A 22,703-nucleotide genomic window follows, 5' to 3' on the forward strand; every position below is an offset into this window, starting at 1 on the left:
CTGATTCCAACTCCAGTGCTCTATCCACTGTACCACCTGACTGCCTAAGTGGAAGTCACCTGGTGTAAGAAGTGGACCTCAGTTTGTTATCCAAGATATATAGACAAATCAACAGATACATAGATATATGCATATGTATATGTATATATATGTATGTATGTATGTATGTGTGTTATGTGTGTATGTATATACACATATGACCAAAGCCCATTCTCCAGTAATCAAAGAATACAAAGAGCTCTCCAAGAGAAGAATTAAAAGCTATTAACAACCATGTAGGGAGGGAAAGTCTTCAATTCACTAGAGAAATGCAAATCAAAACAACCCTGAGGTTTCACCTCATACTCAGCAATCTGGCCAAGATGATGAAAGATAGGAATGGTCAATGTCCTTGGGGTTGTGAGAAGATAGGCACATTAGAACATCAGTAAAGCTGCAATTTAATACAAAATTTTGAAAAGCATTCTAGAATTATTCTAATAAAGGCACTAAAATGTCCATATTCTTTGACCCAGAAATTCTACCATTAGCCATATGCCCCTATGAGGTCCCTGATTTAAAAATAAAAAAGTACCAATATACAACAAAATATTCATAGCAGCAATTTTTTTGATAACAAACTAGAAACAAAGTAGTTGTCCATTGATTGGGGTGTAACTATACAAACTGTGGTACATGAATAAGTAGAATATTATTATGATGTACAAAATGAAAAATATGGAATACAGAAAAGCATGGAAAGACCTACAGACTGAAGTAACATTTGTTACAACAATGTAAAAGTATCATAAAATAATCAAAAGTGAGTGTTGCAAAATTACAAAGAAGAATAGCCCCAAAGAAGAGATATGGAAAAATACCTCCCTCTATTCCTTTGCAAAAGTGGGAGGTCCATGAATATAGAACATTACATATATTTTTAGATTTTAAAAAATGTTTTGTTCAATTTTGCTGATTGTTTTTTCTCTTTTTCCTTTCCTTCAATTTGTTATTATTGTTATATAGAATGGTTCTCTGAGAAGAGTAGACAGAAACAGAAATGTATGCAATGTAAAAACAAAAAATATAAGTATTTATTTTTTAAAAAATAGACAAACAAAGGGGCAGCTAGGTGGCGCAGTGGATACAGCACCGGCCCTGGAGTCAGGAGTACCTGAGTTCAAATCCAGCCTCAGACACTTGATACTTACTAGCTGTGTGACCCTGGGCAAGTCACTTAATTCTTATTGCCCCGCTCCCCCCCAAAAGATAGAGGCCAGTAATCATTATTGTAGAGTCTCCCTCTTCATCTTCTGATAAGGCAAACATGTTGTTTCATGTTTAACTATATTTATTTGTTACAATGGAGTGGCAAATTAGCGAATAATAAGAAGATTAAACAAGTCAATAAAAAGAGTATTAATTAAATGTTTTTTAAAAAACGTAAGAAAAACTTCAGGAGGCAATTTTGTTACTACCTTGCTAAATTTAATATTTACTCTAAAAAATAGAAGTTCATAGATTATATACAATTTACTTTTGTTCTTTGTATAGTAAAACAATTGTATTTATTAATGATTACATTTATAATAAAAAAATAATTTCTTAAAAGTGAAAAGGAGAAGAGAAATAAAGGCACAAGGGTCAACCTAAGCAAAGGGAGGGAGATGGAAGAGGGAGTCAAGTTCAAGGCCTGTTTTGCTAGAACATTCTTAAGAGTATATGACAAGGGCAGCTAGGTGGCGCAATGGATGAAGCACCAGCCCTGGATTCCAGAGTACCTGAGTTCAAATCCAGCCTCAGACATTTGACACTTATTAGCTGTGTGGTCCTGGGCAAGTCACTTAATCCCCCATTGCCCCGCAAAAAAAAAAAAAAAAAAAAAAAGAGTATATGACAGAAAGTAATATGAAATGTGTGGTAAGGTAGATTGACATCAGGCTATAAAAGCCAAGCTAGAGTGGGGCAGCTAGGTGGCGCAGTGGATAGAGCACTGGCCCTGGATTCAGGAGTACCTGAGTTCAAATCCGGCCTCAAACACTTAACACTTACTAGCTGTGTGACCCTGGGCAAGTCACTTAACCCCAATTGCCTCACTTAAAAAAAAAAAAAAAAAGCCAAGCTAGAGAGGGCATATTTTATCCTAAAGGCAAGAAGTGAAAATTCTTGAGAAGGCAAGTGGCATGAGCAAACCTATGCTTTAAGAAGATGACTTTGACAGGTGTCAAAGACAACACATAAGGTATGAACCTGGGGAAAATGGTGAAACCACTAAAAGAAATGCTATGTTAACAATGAAGTATGGGCAGAAGATGATTTTGTTTGGATTCCATTTTGAGAAGACTTGCAATATATTCAGGTGGAAATGTGGAGCAGAAACTTGGAGATGTCATTTTTTCCCCTCTGGCTCACTGAAGAGTTTTCACTGGTATCCAAAAGTTCCTGCAGTTAAAATATTGCCTGTGACTTGTGGCAGGTGGCTTTAGGATAAGTATACTGGCACACATCATGTTGGAGGCAGCATGGCTAATAGAAAATGTACCTGATCTAGAATCAGAAAACTTGGGTTCAAATCCTAGCTCTAACACTTAATAGCTAATTGACGTTGGGAGAGTCTGTAAGTCTTCGAACCTTAGTTTCCTTCTCTGTAAAACTATTTTAAAGGATTGTTGTGCAGAAAAGTACTTTAGAAACCTCTAAGCAATATAATATAAAATGCTGACTGGTATTTTAAGTAGGTAACTAACTATATTAGGCTGTATGAGGGTATAACAGCGTACTCTAAATACAGTAGGCACTTGAGTGTTTACTGCTTTTGGAATCATTCCTAGGCTCCAAATGCTGAGCTGAAATAGAATGTGAATGGAAGAATGGTTAGTCATCATGATATTTTTACATTTTCCCTTCAAGGTTCAATGAAGGTGCCATCAAGGCCATTCCTGACTCCTTTATTTGTTAGCCTTCTCCACTTCTCATTCCCACCCCACCCCCAATTATTTACTTTGTATATATTTTCTTTTTACTCATTTGTGTACATGTAGTCTCCGCAGGAATGAATTGTTTTGTTTTTATCTATATCCCTTTACTCCTCTTGGTGTATGCAGCACCTAGTATGGTGAACCTTACAGAAAGCGGGAGCTTAATAAATGCTTATTAGATTAAATTAAACCACCTTGTTTCTACAATTCTTTAAACTTTTAAAAATAAATTTGTATACATTTTCATTTGACCAAACAACCCTGGGAAGTAGGCAGGGTACATATTATTACCCCCATTTTATAAATGAGTAAACTAATTTTACAAATGAGAAAACTAAAAAGTGAAATTGCTCATATTGAATTCTACTTTGGGACAAAATGCCATAATTTCACATGAACTTAAGTCTGTAGTGAAATTTTCTAATTCTTATAAAATAGAACTTCACTTTCTGAGCAAAAAGGAATAAAACTACTTGATTAGGAAAACTGAAGGAAGTTACAGATTTTTCTATAGTTAGAGAATAAGTAATCAAGTATTATTTAATGCTTACTTTGTGCAGGCCCTGAGTTAAGTGCTAGAGTTACGAAGACAAAAGTAAAACCAGTTTGCCCTTAAGGATTCCAATGGGGGAAATATGTAACCACAAGTATATACAGAATATATACAAAATGAATGCCATGGAGTTTGGGGAAGAAATGCCCTCACAGCTGGAAGGACATAGAAAAGGTCTCATAAAGAATGGCACTTGAGCTGAGTCTTGAAAGAAGCCAGTCAGGGGTAGCTAGGTGGTGCAGTGGATAAAGCACTGGCCCTGGATTCAGGAGGACCTGAGTTCAAATCTAGTCTCAAACACTTGACCCTTACTAGCTGTGTGACCCTGGGCAAGTCACTTAAGCCTCATTGCCCTGAAAGGAAGGAAAGAAGGAAGGAAGGAAGGAAAGAAGGAAGGAAGGAAGGAAGGAAGGAAGGAAGGAAGGAAGGAAGGAAGGAAGGAAGGAAGGAAGGAAGGAAGGAAGGAAGGAAGGAAGGAAGGCCAGTGATTCCAAAGAGATGAGGTGGAGAAGGTGTACATTTCAGGCATGGAGAACAGATAGTACAAAGGTAGAGTCAGAAAATAGACCTTCCACCATGGTAGTAGGTCAATATAGCTAGAATGCAGAGTACACCAAGAGAAGTAAAGTATAAGAACAGAAAGTTAGGAAGGGTCATGGTTGTGAAGAGTTTAGGGCAACTATGTAGAGGATAGACTAGACTAAGAAGTTTAAGGGAGACCAGATACGAATGAAATAAAGGCTAATGTAATTTTCTGGGCAATTAGTGTTGAGGGTATAAGCTAGGGTGCCATACTGCAATGGGATAGGAGTGACCCCATGGAGATATATGAAAATAGGAATTACAAGATTTGGCAACTGATTGGATATGTAGGATGAGTTCTGATTCTATTCCTCCTCTGAAACTGCTCTCTCCAAAGTTCTCTTCAGTCTTTATTGATTCATCACCCATATCATAACCATTAACATGGATATAACCAAAAGTACTGTCCTAGGTCTACTTCTCTTTTCTCTATATATTTTCCCTACTATTGATCTCATCAGCTCCCATGGGTTTTATTATCATCTCTACCCACAAAAAAAAAAAAAAAGAATTATCATCTCTACCTAGATGATTCAGAGTTATACATCCAGTCCTTATCTCTCTCTCCTAAACTCCAGTTATGGCATCACCAACTGCCCATCAGACATTATCAATTGAAGTTCACACTCAACACTGTCCAAAACAGAATTCATTATCATTTCCCTGAAACCTATCTCTCTTCCAAGTGCCTTGGGAATGGCAATGCTTCTAGCCCAGTGTCCTCAACCAGCATTCTGATATAAATAACTTTCCTGGTGACGTTATAGCCATAGTTACTGAAAACCCGGGAAATAAAGTTCTTGCCATTAAAGGTCCTTAGCAATGCCAAATCAGAAACAAATGATTTTATCAGTGGAAATGACATTAAAAAAGCGGCATTTCCATCTGCCTTTCCATCTGACTTGCAGCTCAAACATTCCATATGTATTGCCTCCCCGCCATTAGAATATGAGCTCCTTAAAAAGAGGAACTCTTACTTTTCTATTTGTATGTTCAGCACTTAGCTCAATGCTTCTGCATATTTTGTAAGCACTTAATAAATGCTTCATTTTTTGTTCTGAACTTCCTTACTACTGCTGAGATAGGTCTACCTTCTTTACTGATAGAGAATACATGGGGGGCAGCTAGATGGCACAGTGGATAGAACACTGGCCCTGGAGTCAGGAGTACCTGAGTTCAAATCTGGCCTCAGACACTTAACACTTACTAGCTGTGTGACCCTGGGCAAGTCACTTAACCCCAATTGCCTCACTAAAAAAAAAAAAAAAAGAGAGAATACATGCCATGGCATCCTTGCTAACACTACAATCCCTAAAGTAAATTCTTCCTAATGCCTTTCTGGGGCAGCTAGGTGGCACAGTGGATAGAGCACCAGGCCAAGAGTCAGGAAAACCTGAATTCAGATCTGGCTTCAGACATTTAATAGCTATGTGACCCTGAGGAAGTCACAACCCTATTTGATTCAGTTTCCTCATCTGTAAAATGAGCTAGAGAAGGAAAGAGCAAACTACTCCAGTATCTTTGCCAAGAAAACTTCAAATGGGGTCAACAAAGAGTTGGAAACAACCAAAAACCAAAAAGTAATATGAACCGTTGGAAGTAGGGTACCAACTGATGTAGGTCCTTGCAAAGAATATTCTAAGAAACCCACATACATTACAGCTTTTCTATTTCCAGTTTCTGTTCCTTCCAAGTTACAAAGCACACACTCCAGTTCAAGCTCATCAAGTATACCATTCTAACCATGTTAAATCACTCCCGAGTCCTCTAATGGCTCTCAGTTTACCACCAGAACAAGTGCAAACTACTTTCCAAAGGCTTTAAAGCTCTCCCAACCTATTTCTCAATGTCATCTAACTATCTTCTAGTTAGGAAAACTATATCCTCCTCTCCAAACAAGACTCTCTTCTTGATTCTAGTCTTCCAGATTCCTCCAAACTAAACATGAAGCCCAGAATCAAGCATCTTCTCAGTTATCCAGAACAAGGATAACTCAAGAATGATGAATACACTGCAAAATCAATATATGGAAGAGAAGCCTTCTTGACCAAATCTACCCAACATGTCTAAAGCAATAGGGTCAACTCTAGATCAAAACTGAATCAGCCTCAAAAGAACAAAGCTAAGTGCCTGCATTCTTACTTTGCTCAATCATCATCCTTGTCACTCTACAAAGAATAATATTATTTCAGAAAAATAATTTGTCTTTCATGCCACAAAGGTAGATAAGATTTAATTGGGGGGGGGGGGAATGTGGGGGGAAGGTAGACAAGCTATCTTTCTGGAATGTAAATGACTCTTTTTACAACCAGAGACCAACAAGATTCTCAGTTATAAAATACTAAGTACAGGACTGTTACTAAGGAAGACTCAAAGTTCTTTAAGATAATCTATTGATTTAAGTACCATTTCTATTTCTTTTTGCTCTAAGTGGGAAACTGAAAATGTCTAAATTTCGTACATGAACTGAGACAAAGTGAAGTGAGCAGAATCAGGAGAATAGTAACAGCAATACTGTACCATGAAGTACTATGAATGAATTAGCTATCCTCAGCAACACAATGCTCCAAGACAATCCCAAATGACTAATGATGAAAAATGCTACCCACCTCAGGAGAAAGAACTGATGTTCTCTGAATATAGACTGAAGAATATTATTTTTCACTTTCTTTTTTGTTTTGTTCTAGTCTTCTTGCACACAATTATTTATGTGGAAATATTTTACATGATTGCACACATAAAAACGATATTAGATTGCTTGCCATTTCAGGGAGAACAGAGAGAGAGGGGTATAATTTGGAATTCAAAACTTTTTTTAAAAGTTTAAAATTGTTTTTACATGTAATTGGGAAAAAATAAAATATTATTTTAAAAAATAAGTCTACATTTTTATTCATGACTTTTCAATTGCTCCAATTAGGGAATTTTTTAATGCTACCATGTATGGATACATGATTTAGACATAAAGGGTGATAGAATAAGCAAATTGGGGAAGCACAGAATATTTTACCTGACAGATGTATAGATAAGGGAAGAATTTAAAACCAACAAGAGACAGAGAGCATTACAGAATATAAAATGGGTAATTTTTATTACATCAAGTTAAAAAGGTATTGCACAAACAAAACCAATGCAGCCAAGATTAGAAGGGAATCTACAAACTGAGGGAAAATATTTTATAGCAAGTTTCTCTGATAAAGGCCTCATTCCTCAAATACATAGAAAACTGAGTCAAATTTATAAGACTACAAGTCATTACCCAATTGATAAATAAGGATATGAACTCGCAGTTTTCAGAAGAAATCAAAATTATCTATAGTCATATGAAAAAATGCTCTAACTCACTACTGATTAGAGAAATGTATATTAAAACAATTCTGAGGTACCACTTACTTCATACCTATGAGATTGGCTAATATGACAGAAAAGGAAAATGACAAATGTTGGAGGGGTATGGGAAAATAGGAGTACTAATGCACTATTGGTGGAGTTATGAACTGATCCAACCATTCTAGAAAACAAATTGGAACTATGTCCAAAAGGTTATAAAACTATGCCTATCCTTTGACCCAGAAAAAATAATACTTGGAATGTACCCCAAGGATATCAAAGAAAAAGGAAAAAGATATATATATACAAAAATATTTATAGCAGCTCTTTTTGTGGTGGCAAAGAATTAGAAATTGAGAGGATGCCTATCAATTAGGGAATGGCTGATCAAGTTGTGATATATGATTGTGATGGAATACCACTGTGCCATAAAAAATGATGAGCAGTATGCTTTCAGAAAAATCTGGGAAAACTTACATGAACTGATGCAAAGTGAAATGAACAGAAATAGAACAACACTGTACATAGTAACAGCAATACTATAAATTAACTGTGAATGACTTATTCTCAGCAATACAATGATCCAAAACAATTCCAAAGGACTTATGATGAAAAATGCTATCCACACCTCCAGAGAAAGAACGGATGGTATCTGAATACAGATTGAAACACACTTTTAAAAACCTTACTATTATTTTTATGGTCTGAGTTTTCTTTTGCTACATGGCTAATATGGAAATGTTTTGTATTACTTTACATGTATAATCTATATCAAATTGCCTGCCTTTTCAAGGAGGGGGGAGGGAGAAAATATGGAACTCAAAATTTTAAAAAGACTACTATGAAAACTTTTTGTTTACCTGTAATTAAGAAAAATAAAATTGAAAACAATTTTTAAAAAAAGGAAATGCTACTAAATTCTGTAATGCAGAGCAAAATGCCAGTATTATACCTCTGGCCAAGTGATGAACTATCTTAGACAAAGCTAACCATCTGTTGGAATCTATGCTTCATACCAAAGATTCTTAACGGGCATGTGAATGTTTTTTAAAAAAATATTTTTATAACTGTACTTCAATAGAACTGGTTACTTTTTTAATTCTTTGTATTTTATTTTGTGCATTTAAAAACATTAGTCTGAGAAGGGGTCCATAGGCTTTTATCAGATGGCAAAGGGATCCATGACACAAAACAGATCAAAACCCCTTGCTTTTTATATCATAAACTTAAAATACTATGCATAACTGATCCAGTCTAAAAACATATTGACTTAATATTATCTACTTCTTTAAATTCTCCCAAGCCTTGCTCTACCCAATCCTTGGTACTGGAATATCTGATACACTATTCAAATGGTTAATCTTCACTAAATAAACAAGCAGTTTCACAAAAACCCTTCATTAACATTGTTCTTTACAGCAAGCTAGTTCATTTAGCCCAAAGTATTGGGGGTGGCAGAGGAAGGGAAAGGGAAAAAGAAAGAGGAATTCAAAGTTCTCCAAAACTTGGAAAAATCTGTATGTGATTAGCATTTTAAAACCTCAAGCAAATTCCCAAATTTCAGCAAACTGGGGCAAATCATCAAGCAGTTTACCTTAATACATGCTGAGATATATGGTATCAAGTAGTAAGAGAAGTATTATTTTAGTCACTAAAGGTTAGAAATGGGAAGCAGAGGGGACCTTCCCTTTGCTTTTCAAATCTGACAATTCAGTGTCAAGCTTTGACCTCTAAGTCTATTTTCTCATGAGTGTTTGAAAAAGTAAACTCAAGAAACTACCAATCTGAAAATGATTAGTTTCTATGAGTTATTATTTTCTTCAATATAAAATTATTATAAAAATAAACTCTTAAGTAGACTAGCAAATTATTTATACCAATCATTTTTTAAAAGACAAATTCTTGATCCTCAACTGCATGCAGCCTTTAGGGTCTAATAACCTGCCTAGGGGCAGCTAGCTGGTGCAGTGGATAGAACACCGGCCCTGGATTCAAGAGGACCTGAGTTCAAATCCAGCCTCAGACACTTATCACTTACTAGCTGTGTGACCCTAGGCAAGTCACTTAACTCCAATTGCCTCACCAAAAAATTTAAAAAATAATAATAATAATAATAATAACCTGCCTAACACTACCATTGTGTAACTGACTGCCATCAGGTATCTCTAACACTCTACTAAGGTTTGTAGCAATTAATAATTGGAAATGAATGTAACTATATAATTAAATTCATGCAGCCTCTACACAGAATTTCTCATCATGGTGGGGTGGGGGGGGGGAGGGTGAACAACTTTAAGACATCCTTGATCTAAAGTAGTTCTTAACCATTTGTGTGTTATGGACCCCTTCTCAGAATGTTTTCAAATAACTGATGAAAAGACTAAATTTCAGTTAGAGGCTAGGGAAAATACAGATGCATTTTTTCCCATCCACTTTCTAAGACCCTCCTGAAATAAGAGATTAAGGACAAGAAGAGTAGCATTTATATAGTACTCTAATGTTTACAAAATACTCTACAAACTATCTCACTTTGTCCTTATGATAGCTCTGGCAGTAGGTGCTATTATTATTTACATTTTACAGATGAAGAAATTAAGGCAAACAGTGGTAAGTCATTTCCTGAGGGATCATATTTGAACTCAGGACTTCGCATCTCCAGTGGGACACTTAGCTGATATCTTAACCCCAGGTTTAAAAAAAAAAAAATCTAAACCAATGTTTAACATGAGGACAATGTTACAGTTCAAATTTGGGGGGGAGGGGAGACAGGTGAAACAAGTTTCAGTAAATATTTCATTCTTCACCTTTTACCCCCCACTTTTTCAGACTAAAACAATTTTGTTTTTAATCTGTTATTTCACTAGTCTGGGTACTCCCTCCACAACTCCTTAATAGATGGTGCTACAGCCAAAAATAAACTACCACCTGGTGGCCAACCTTCTGGCAATAAGCTTCTCTGAACTTGCCTAGGCTCTGAGGACAAATACAAAAATGGTGTTACATGCATAGATGTGAAGCTTCACCAATCTAATAGTTTGTCAGACCCTGAAGAAGAATTGAGAATAAGTCCCCTTGATCTTTGCAGAAGTAGGGGTCTAGGGTGGGGTATTATAGTTCTGTAATGCTCAATATGATTGTCAGACTCAGTGAATATGATTGGTTTTGCTGAAAATTGTTTTTTTACCCTCTTTTTTGTTCTTTTTACAAGGCATGGCTGGCTGGATAGAGAAGGGGAAAGGAATATTAAAAAATTAAGATGATATGAAAACAAAAAGTAGGTAATATTTTTCAAAATAGACCCTTAGGCTTTTAAGAACTCAAACAGTTTCACACCACAATGATGCAGAATAAGACTTTATTGGAAGGTAAGAAGTATGTCCGAAAACTTTCTAATCAGTACTCATACTTCTATAAAAGCAAACATAGGATGGAAAAATTTGTTATGAAAATTAAATCTGAAATCTATTTTACCATTTATTGAGATAACAAATTATTAACATATATCAAGTATAGGTCCATTAAAGACTTAAAACATACATTTCAAAATGCATTTGTACAAATAGAACATTTTTTTTAAACAATTAAAAAACCAAGGCTGATTGGCTCCAACCTCATTTTGGCAACTTTTTTCTTGGTATTTAGAAACATATCAAAGTCCTATTGCTTCCACATAACAAGAGCTGATTCTATCTCTGTCTCTTCCTCAATCAATTCCTCCTTTTCATTCTCAATGCAACCCCAATAACTCATGGCTCTATCACCTCTCACCTGTTACTACTGTTAACAGACTAAATATAATCTTCCAGACTACACAAAAGTATGGGCAAGGTTCCTAATACACCCAATCTGACGTGCTCAGTTACCATTACTGTGAAGATTCAAAAGATCATAGTATTTAGAACAGGAAGGTATCTGTAGGGATCATCTAGTCCAGCCCTCTCATTTTACCTATGACAAATTAAAGCCAAGTTTAAGGGACTTATTTGATGAAGGGCACTAAACTAGACTTTAACTCTTGTCCTTGACTCCAAATTCAGTGTTCATTTTCCTATAACAGAGCAGATCATTTATCTATTAAAAACCTTTAGTGCTCCCACTACCCATGGAATAAAATAACCTCCTTCGTTGGGCATTTAATATTCACCACCAGACTCCAATCTATCTTTCTAGACTGATATCACAATGCCTTATCCCATACCCCCATCTCCCATTCATATTCTTGCCAAAAGAGCAACTTGCTCTTCTCCAAACATAATATTCATTCTTCATGTCTTCATACAGGGTGGACCTGACCTCAATTACAGGAGGTCTGTCCTTCTTGATCTCTCCAAGTCTTAGTGTGGCTCTTAGATGACCCACCAATATTTTCAGCAGTGTAGCCACATAGGTCTCCCACTTAGGTCTTGGGAATCCAAGTCTTCATTACACTGCTGTTGTCTACTAAAAACCATTCCTTCCAAGTTCAGCTGTGTTGCTAACATGTTCATAAAGCCTTCCTCATTCCTCAAGCTGAAAGTGATTTCCCATTCCTCCAATTTCCTTTGTAGGTCTCCTTTACATTTAACACATTCTCCCTTGTCCTTAGTTATTCAAGAATACAACTTAACCTCGATATAAACTTCGTAAGAGTAGGGACTGCTTTTTTCACCTCTGTATTCTCAATGTTTTACATATAGTAAGCATTTAATAAGTCCTTGCTGAATTAAATCATAACATTTACATTTCAGATACTTTCTGACATAACTTTTAACACTGAGGACTTGCCAGCAAGTCATTTTCATTTTAAAAAGCTATGAAGCTGGGGGCAGCTAGGTGGCACAGTGGATAAAGCACCGGCCCTGGATTCAGGAGGACCTGAGTTTAAATCCGGCCTCAGACACTTGACACTTACTAGCTGTGTGACCCTGGGCAAGTCACTTAACCCCAATTGCTTCAATTTTAAAAAAATTTTTAAAAAAAAGCTATGAAGCTGGGGCAGTTAGGTGGCACAATGGATAAAAGCACCAGCCCTGGATTCAGGAGGACCTGAGTTCAAATTTGGCCTCAGGCACTTACACTTACTAGCTATGTGCCCTGGGGCAAGTACTTAACCCTCAATGCCCGGGAAAGAAACAAAAAAAAACTATGAAGTACTTCACATCCTGGAACATAATGGAAAGAGATGATTTAAAAAGCTCATCAACTAAAATGGCTAGAATGCCCTCTCCAGAACCATGTAGTAAGGGACCCCAAATCCTACCAAAGGGATTTCCAAAAGCAGAAAGGCTCTTTCATAGAGAAGGGCCTCTGGCAAATGTTTCCCATCCTAGTGACATAATACAATCTTAAAAATTTAGGAATGTTAAATATATTAGATGTAAAGCTAAGAAATGATAGACTGAATTAAATAAAATATCTCTATGGTTAGGCTTTCTAGGAAATAGGTATCTACACATTAATGTTATCTGTGATCAGTAAACCCAGGCTGACTACTACTCATTCCTAACATTTTTTTTTGTTTTATTGATATGTGTTGTTTTTACATCATTACAAACATCTACAGAATATCCAAACTCCAAGAGGGGTCTCTTGAACAAAGTAAAACAACTACCTAAAGTCTTACTTGAGTAGTCCTGTCTTTTACAAGTAAAACCTTTCTTAAAAAGTCTTTTCTGAAACAAGTAACTTCTTGGCACTGATTTTGCATTTTATCACATTTTCTGGCAATGAGTTGATTTACCAAATACTTGTTTAAAATCATATCTCTCCTATGATTTCTTTATCACTAACTCCCCAAAAAATTCCTAACAAGTTTTAAAAATGGACATTTGTGAATATCTATATGTTTTCTAGCTCTCCCCTATTCAACTTAAATTCCTTTTGTCCTGGGACCAGTGTTACAGTATTTACTACAGAATCACACACAATACTTTCTGATAGATTTTAAAACATCTAACAAAATAATGGCCATGAAGATAAGGTATCCTTAAATTAGGGAAAAAGAAATGCAAACAAAGGCCAATAATACAAATTATGTTTTTAAAAACCTAACATAGATATTACCAACAAAATGTCAAAGAAAAGGACAAAAAAAATTATAGAAAGTCTTAAAAGGGGCAGCTAGGTGGTGCAGTGGATAGAGCATTGGCCCTGGATTCAGGAGAACCCGAGTTCAAATTTGACCTCAGACACTTGACACTAACTAGCTGTGTGACCCTGGGCAAGTCACTTAACCCCAATTGCCTTACCAAAAAAAAAAAAAAAAAGGAAAGAAAGATTTAACAGAATGCAAGTGGAATAAAAAAAGCATGTGGATGTATCAGTATATCCAATATCCAGTACTTAATGTAGAAGTATCAATACAAAGAGGACAGATCTGTGGTTTTAGCAGCAAAGAATCTAACAAACTGGGGCAGCTAGGTGGCACAGTGGATAGAGCACCAGCCCTGGATTCAGGAGGACCTGAGTTCAAATATGACCTCAGACACTTGACACTTACTAGCTGTGTGACTCTGGGCAAATCACTTAACCCCAACTGCCTCACCCCCCCCCAAAAAAAAAAAAGAATCTAACAAACTAAAAAAGGAAAGAATAGGGAGAGCCAACAGAACAATTAGTAACTTCACAAATTATAGGTCTATACCCTTCTATCAAATCTCTTAGGTAAGAAAATTTTACTTTGATTACCACAAATCAAATTATGTTTAAATGTTAGAAGTTTTACCATTTTTTCAATTTAATACTAGGCTAACAAATTTAGCTCAACACTAATCATATGCTAACACCTGTAAGCAAAGATAAGGTCATAAACTAGTAAATGATTAGCCTTAATAATATGAACTAAACCATAATTCAGTAATTCTCATCAATATTCCCTATACTATATTTTGTCTCAGGCAGAAATAGACTGAGATTGCTCTTGCATTTAGAGGCTTTATGGAAATAAGGGAAAAATAATTGTGTTCTAAACATAAATTCTTGGTATTTCAAGGCAATACAATTTCACTTTTTTGTATAAAGTTACACAGAATTCCACAAGAACCTTAATTCTCACTAAGGTCTTGAAACAGAAATTCCCTTTAAAAATATATATAAATCTCTAAATTCGAGCTTAAAGTTTCACAGAAAAAAGATAAACCCTGTGGAGTCTGAGATAACTTTTTGTATTCATTAAAGTCCTCACTGATCCAATGAAAACCAGGTAGCCAAACAACTGAATCTGAACTCCTCTGAATAAAAAAAAAAAGCTTAAAAACACACTTGACAGTTATAGGCTTTTAAAAAAACTAAAGAAAAAGCTATCGCTACCATATTAAAAATCAAACATGAAAACTAATAAATACAAGCAAGTCAAACACTTTAGCTAAACTAGAGACAACAGGAAATCAAGAGATTAAATAATTCCAAAAGGGCAGGTACTTCTAAACATGGAAGTAAAATTGCTGAATATGAACTAAGATCAAACAGTATTTTCTAAAAAATCAAATTCCAATTAGTATCTGCAGTAGCTGTTACTACACAAGGAAAAAGGCTGTTCATAAAATCTCAAAGGGATCAGCAAGCATCACCTTAATAAAATTCTCTATTGGTGGTCCATAAGAACAATGCTTTGAAAAACTGCCACAATAGCAACTCTCTTAAAAGGTTTTAAACTAATCTATTTCTGCTAAAATACTACACACTGGGCTTAGGGAGAGTTGGTAAGAATATTTCCGGTTAATCACAAATAGCCCATTCCCCATGAAAATCTCCCAAACCAAACACTGAAAACCTAAGTGTTAGGGTAAATCCTAATAGATCAACTTTGAAGTATCCAAATTAACAGAGGTGAAGAGAGACCTGAATAATTCAAGACTTCAAATAATCTCCAAAAACTGTATGCTTTTCTAAAAATTGGCAATTAGCCCCCCCCCCCAGATTTGCCTGCAAAATTATGTTTAGACCAACATTAAAATGAATTTCATTCCCTCTATATACATCAACTGATAAAACAGCACATGAAAGGAGCCACTATTATACTACAAATATAATGGGTGACCGAATAAACAAATTCAGGATTAAAATTTTACTAAAGTGAGGAAAATATATAACATAGGTTTGACTGTTCTAACATTCTGCTCTTGTAGCACTTTGTTATTATCTTTAAATAAGTTACAGGAATACCCATTCAAAAACAAATAAAAAGATGACAACACCTTGAAAGGTTTGGGCCAGTCAAAAACCAAAACTGCAGTCTTGACATTTAATTCCTGTCTTTCTATAAACATGCTCACTCTTGCTTCATGGCATAAGGGAAGTTTTAAATCTGATGAAAGTACCTAAACATAATACCCTTTAAGTACAGATAACTATACAACAGTACACAAACCTCGTGTAAAAAAAAATAATGCAGAGTCCATTCAACCCAGAAAAAAAAAGAACTTATACATTTCTCCATTGGAAAGCTTCTTTTCAAAGCTCTTTTGAGTCAAAGTCTGAATAATCCAAAGGGAATAAAAATAACAATACTGCTGGTTTCCATATCTGAAAAATAGGGAAAGGGGCTTTTTTGGTACCTTTTTTTTAGAAAGCCCAGAAACATAGTAATATCAAGCCAAGTAATTAGTCGTTCATCCAAATATACAGTATTTCCTTATAACTCAACAATCTGAAATTAAGCAAAATAATTATATTAACTATATAACTATATCAAACATGAAAAGTTTCTAAGATGTTTAGCACTAGAAACTGCAAGTTAAATATATTTACCAACTCTGAATTCAATTATTTTCACACAACCTCCCTTCTAAATCCAAAATACCGGGGTTATGAGTACCAGCAATCCAGCAGGGTTACTGATCCCATTTTACAGAATCTAGTTTGATGGAAGTCAAAGACAGCCTGATATCAAACTCATCCCAGCAAACATATGGATGAACTTCTACAACAGGATCAGTTTTCGTTAAGAATGACACCACCACCACCATCACCACCCCTATCTACCTCCTTAAAGCCCAACCCTGCTTCCCCTACTTTTACACTCCTAAACAAAGAAGATAATCTGTAATAAAGTCGGGTATGTTAGAAAAGAAGATAAAAGGAGTCTAAGATACTGTGGCAGGGGGAAAAAAAAGACAAGGGTTTTTGAGAGTGGAGGAATATAAAGAGTGAAAATATACCACTGAAAGGAAGGAGAAGCGGACGGAGGAAGGTTATAGGATATATTTTGGGTCAGGGGAGTTTAAGTTCACTTTTTACTTTGGGGGGTAAGATGAGGGTGCAAAGGAGCCAGGGACTGGCCCCCAAATCTTAGTGTGTATGGAAAAATGAAGCAAGTTAACGGGAAGGGGGGAGGGGGGTGCAAAAACAACAAGATGATTAGATGTGACGGGCCAAGAGAACTGGGAGAGGGGAGAGTAACAAGGTAACAGGGCGGGGTAGGGTGGGAGGGCAGAAGGCAGCAGAGATAGAAAAGGAGGACTGCGAGATAGGGGGAGACCAGAGGATGGGCCGTGCACAGGGGTCTGTACGGGAGGGGGTAGGTGGCGTGGAGCCAGCAGGGGAGGAAGGGTCTCAGAGGCACAAGGGCAAGGGGGGAGTGACTTGTCAGAGGCCGGTCCCAGGGTGGGAAGGCAAAGCCCAGGAGGCAGGTGCGCTGAGCGGGGCCAAAGGGAGCCGAGGCGGGGGAGGCGGGCAGGTAGGCTGGAGAGGATGGCGGGGGCCGGGGACAGGAGGCTGAGGGGGGGCCCACTCCCGGCTTCACTCACAGTCCAGGTGCTTTTTCTTGGGCCCCATGATCTCGTGGGTCGTGGCCTTGCATACTGTCTTGGAGACGGCTGAGCCGGTGACACTGTGCTGGGCGGCGGTGATCCGGTCGGTCAGGCTCTGTCCCGACATCTCGGCGGCGCTGCCTCCTCCGCCGCCCCTCCCGCTCCGCAGCCGGCGGGGACTGGGACCCCCAAGCGCCGGGGGACCCCCCCCCACCGCCGCCGCCGCCGCACCCCCGGCCTGCCTGCCCACCCCCCACTGGCTCCCTCCCCGCCTCCTGGCCTGGGGCGGGGCTCAGGGCCCGGCGCGGCCACCGCGAGCCCCGAGTGAACGGGCGGCTGTCACCCGCGGGGTCGGACACGGTCCGGGGCACTCCCCTGCCCCCGCCTCAGCTCAGCCCACCCCCTCTCTGGTCAGCTGGAGCCGGGCAGGGCGAGAGGGACAGGCAGCTGCAGGAAAATGGCGGCGCCAGGCTCCTCCTCGGAGCTTTCCGGGCTGCCCCCGGATCACGTGACTCCGGCACCGCCCCTCCCCCCTCCTTCCCTCCTCCTCCTCCCCCTTCCCTTCTCTTTCCCTTCCCTTTCCTCTCCCGTCTCCCCCCCCTGGAGCTGCCGGAGAACAGCGGGGCGGGGACCACGCCGGATTACGTGACGGAACCCGCCCCGCGGGCTCAACAGGAGGCGGAGGGGTGGGAGGGGTGGGAGGGAATGCTTCTCCGAGCGGCTGCGTCACGTGACGCTCCCTGACAACAGGTCGCCCGAGGCTGGGCCTGTGATGATTACAGTGGACTGGGAAGGCGGAACGGGGGGAGGGGAGAAAAGCGGGGAGTGGAGGTAGCGCGCGAACTAGGCCCAGGCCGGGTCTGGCGCGCGCACTCTCTCTTTCCCTCCCGCGCTTTCCCACCCTCTTTCGGGGTAAGTCAGGAAAATGGGCTGTGAGCTTTGCCTTCGCCGCCGCCCCTTCTGCCTTTCACCGGGAGGAGTTATTTGGGAGAAGAACACATTAAGGCACCTCCCTCCTAGAATCCCCCAAGTGAAGCAGGAACACCCCTAAAGTAGGTCCCCATTCTGTAGATCAGAAAGGCTCCCATACCCCTGGCAAACCAGGTTGTCACAAGTCCTTACCCCCTGCTGCCAAAAGTGGGTGTCTCCTGAACCACTCCCACCATAGCCCAGAAGGGTTTATTTTTCTTTGAATTGTTTTCAAATTTCACCTTTTATTCACCACAACCCCCCCTTTGAAGCCTACCTAAATTTAGACACCAAAGAGGCCAGTGTCTTTCTCCCTGGGGTGTCCTATAAGACAGGAAACACATAGCTTTGTTGGAATTTACAAAAGGAAGTGGCGGGGTGATGTCAGCAGTGATTAGTTTGACCCTACAAGGATGACTGCGGTGGTGATTAGACCTGACCAAAGAAGGAATGGGGCGGGAGGATGTAGGGTTGGCCATTGTCACTGTGGTTCTCTATTATTCTGGGGAGGGGGGGAAAGGGGGGCGGGGAGGGAGCTAGATATTTAATATATCCATATATATGCCTTCGGGTATATACCTTCATATATACCTTTGGATCGATGCCCATTACTAATCATGTAATAAATGCCTGTGGACTGAGAGTAGCCTTAAGCAGGTTGTGGAAGGAAAGAGAACCCTTAAGTTTTGGGGGTTTTTTTCTATGTGATCCCAAGGTATGTATGGGATACCAGGTTCTGGTCATACTTTTATTGTTGTTAACCTCAAAGCAAATAAGAACAGAAGCCACAAAACATTTCACCCATAAGCCTGGAGCCCACTCTCCCAGAAATACACCATCCGTGGGAAGAGTGGGTAGGGACAAGGAGTACAGTAGTAAAGAAGGGCACAAGTTGGAAATATATGTGGCCAGGACAGCTCATACTTCTTCATACTTCTGTCTTTGGTAGGGCCCCAAATTTAACTTTAAAAAGCATCTACAAATTTTGACTTACCAGTGAATGTAATCTTGCTGTATTCAAATGAGATGAAGTCTACATTCCCAATCTGATGCCCAGACTTGAGAACACCATGTTTTAGACTGGTGACACTGAAGATTTAAAGCTGGAAGAATTCACGTTATGTATCCTATTGGAAATTTTGCAGAATCCTCCTTGTGCTGCAACCCCACCCCCTTTTAGACAAAGATTATTCAACCTCTCCTGTACCACTGATCTACTGAGACTGTGTTCTATTTGAACCAGTAAATAAAATCTACATGGAAGAGATAGAAAATTGTATTCCCTCAAATATTTGATATTTTAGTCCATCATCTCTGGTTCATAGATTACCAGAGTGATGGTTTGACTTAATGGAATGTTAGCTCTTTGAGGGCAAAACTGTTTGTTCGGTTTTTGTCTTTGTAACCACATAACACTGTGCTTGTAGTAGGTGCTTAATAAATGTCTCCCTAAAGTGAAATTCACTATGCCAAACCATGACCTGTCTGTGGAATCAACTGGCAAAAAGAATTGTGTTCTTTAGGGGCAACTCTATCAAGTTCCTCATTATCATTTCTACTCTTCTTGCAGGTTTCAAATTGCTACCCTGTTCCATCTATTCCATCTATGGGTTACATTGGACACATTTCAAATTAGCTTAAGCCTTTTATGGGGAAACACCCTAGCTAAGGTCAAACAGGAGGAACCATATCTTAGTTCTGCCAAATACATGATGTTTAATGCATAAGACAAATGTATGAGTTGTCCTTTAGCACAGAAAAGTATTCAAACTTTTATGTATTAGTGTGACTGACCTACTCTGGGAGAGCTCTGTGGTTCAATAGTCCCATTTGTAAAATGGAAACAATATAATAAATGACATATACATGTATAATTTAATGTTCGCAAAGTACCAAATGGGCATTAACTCATTTGATCCTGACAATAACTCTTTGAGATAAATTATGGGTATTATTATCCATTTTTGCAGAAGAGGAAACTAAGGTTTAGAGAGATCGTGACTTACCATGGTCATACATACATACTAAAAATCTGTATCTAAGTCCTGACTTGAGTCAAGTACTCTTTATAGTACATTAAGTAATCTTTATAGTACATTAAGTATCTACTTCATTTATGATGCTTATCACCATTATGAAAAGTATTGTCCATAGAGTCAAACATTTTTAGAATTGGAAAAAACTCTAGCAATCTTTTAGTCCAACTTCCTCATTTTATAGATTAGAAGATAGAAGCCCATGTACTTGTCCATGGTGATCTGATAAAAGTCAGATCCAGGATATGTATGGTTAACTCAGGCATTTAAGATATGACAAAAAATGAAAAAAGAAAAGAAAAATTAAATGATGATCTTGTGAAGAAATAGATTTATTGTGTAATTTTTACAAGTGGCAGAACTGCCCCTGGCCAATCACTTCACCCCTCCAGTGTTGGAGGCAGCTATGTAAGTAGCAATGAAGATGCAAGAAGATCCCCAGTGGCAGAGAAAGCTCCTCAAGACCTCTGAACTGATAAAATCACTGTTCTCATCCAAAAATAAATGATAATACTGGAATTCAAGCCCAGGCATTCTGATTCTAAAACAGTGTTTTTCCATTATACCATGTTAGTATTTGTATACTGTATTTTCACTGTACTTTATTTCATCACCTTGGTGTCATTTTAGAAAGTCTCCACATATGAAAGCAACCAGTCAATGAAGATGTGGGCACATGTTAAATTAAACTGTTGCAAAACACACCAATGGCAGAGAGATGGAAATAAAGGGACATAGATGCCAAAGATAAGCATTACTAACAAAATCCACCTTCTATTACTAGGAGTTTCATGTGTTCCAATTTCCTTTATCTAGCCAATAAAACCCTTTGAAGTTACTCATTGAAGACATACTACACCTAACCCTTCATTTGATGAAAACCACCCTAACAAACACACATGTGTACTCATGCCTATCCCATAATTACATTAGGATGTCTTCCTGGGACATCATCCTTTTTTTTGGTAGTTGGTAAAATGCTGAATACCTAAATCTCTTTTGTTTGGAAAGACTTAGTAACCTGTGAATTAAGTAGTATTGGTATTATTGTCCTCATTTAATGGATAGAAGAAAATGAGGCTTGGATAAGTTAATTGGTTAGCCCACAGTCACCAAGTCAGTTCTAAGATAGAGCTCTTACAGCTAGTACAGTGTAAGAACCTCCCCAATTCCATTCCAATTGGTAATTAAGTCAGAAAAGTGGGTTGAATTTGGAAGTACTTCAGAACTTGACTTCAGAGATAACAGCTCATATTTTCATGTAGCATGTTGCACTTTACAAAGCACTTTATTCAACCTGTTATTATCAGTACATCTTCCACTGAGACTGGTTTCTTGCTCAGAGAATCCTGGTAGGGAAGTGCAGACCGTCAAAAATCACATTTCCCCTCCTCCTCCACACACACACACCCAATGACCCCATTTATACCACACATGAGCTCTTCTGTGAATTCTCTGGAATTGCCTGGTTTGCATGAAATTGTTGTTGCTAAATCAGCAAGACTGATTCCCAGGAAAGTTGTCAGAGCCACTGGGAAGGATCTGATGGCTTTGTAGAGCAATTAGAGAGATCCAAGAGAGGCAAATACCCTGCTTGTCTTGGGAAGTTGCTATTTATCACTCCAATAAAACCTCTTTGAGCTTTTGTTCCTATACCATACATGATCTTTTAGCACTTTACTCTGGAGGGAACATGAAGAGCTAGCCAGGGACAGAGAGGCTGGCTGGCTGGCTGGCTCTCTGAAATGTTAATCTACACTGGGCTTGAGAAGAGAGTGCAATTGACACTGAGAGCACTCTGTAGGCTGAAACTAGATGGTACCATCAGTTCAGATCTGACTTATTCAATATTCAAAGGATCTGTAATTTTGTGAAGTGTGTCCTCCCACCAACCCAGAGCTTCTGGAAGCAGTATATTGCACTGAATAGATAGCCAAACATGGAGTCAAGAAGTCCAGAGTTTCAAACACTACCTTAGACACTAGTTATATGAAGCTAAGCAAGTCATTTAACTTCAGTTCCAGTTTTCTCATTTGTAAAATGGACTAACACCTACCTCACAGGATTGCCATCAGGAAAAAAATTTATATAAAGCAATTTGCAAATCTTAATGCCTCATATAAATATTAAATATTCTGATGACTCCTCTATAAGTATGTAGGTAAACTTCAAGAGTTCATATTCCTGAAAAATTCATCATTCTTTATCCAATCTTTGCTGGATCATTCTCCATATCAGATCTTCTTATGGTGGGTGTCTGCCCAATTATCTGTCCTGGCCCTCCTTTTATCTATATATACTCTCACTCAATGATCTCATCAGTTCTTATGGATTCAATTACCAAGTCTATGCAACTGACCTTTAGCTCTTTATTCCTAGTCTCCCTCCTCCTGCATCACCAGCTAACCACAGATTAGACATTTAAAACTGTGTGTCCTATAATCATCACAAACTTAACATGCCCAAAATAGAACTTAGCGTGTTTCCTCCAAAACCCACCCCTCTTTGTAACTTCCTTGTTTCTGTAGAGGTTACCACCCTTGATTCT

General features: G+C 38.4%; 1 protein-coding gene across 17 annotated transcripts in view; it reads right to left on the minus strand.

Moving 5' to 3' along the window:
• PICALM (phosphatidylinositol binding clathrin assembly protein) overlaps nucleotides 1–17,639 on the minus strand; it is a 127,291-nt gene extending 109,652 nt beyond the window's left edge. For 11 of the 17 annotated variants that reach the window (XM_043991216.1, XM_043991215.1, XM_043991214.1 and 8 more), the window contains exon 1: nucleotides 17,148–17,639. In XM_043991216.1, coding sequence (XP_043847151.1) covers nucleotides 17,148–17,277 — 130 coding nt within the window. In that variant the 5' untranslated portion in view covers nucleotides 17,278–17,639. The remainder of the gene's footprint in view (nucleotides 1–17,147) is intronic. The other 6 variants (XM_043991221.1, XM_043991220.1, XM_043991218.1 and 3 more) reach the window with 2 other exon arrangements.
• Between the last annotated feature and the right edge of the window lie 5,064 nt (nucleotides 17,640–22,703).

Source organism: Dromiciops gliroides, chromosome 3, assembly GCF_019393635.1.
Source record: "Dromiciops gliroides isolate mDroGli1 chromosome 3, mDroGli1.pri, whole genome shotgun sequence".
NCBI classification, from domain to species: domain Eukaryota; kingdom Metazoa; phylum Chordata; class Mammalia; order Microbiotheria; family Microbiotheriidae; genus Dromiciops; species Dromiciops gliroides.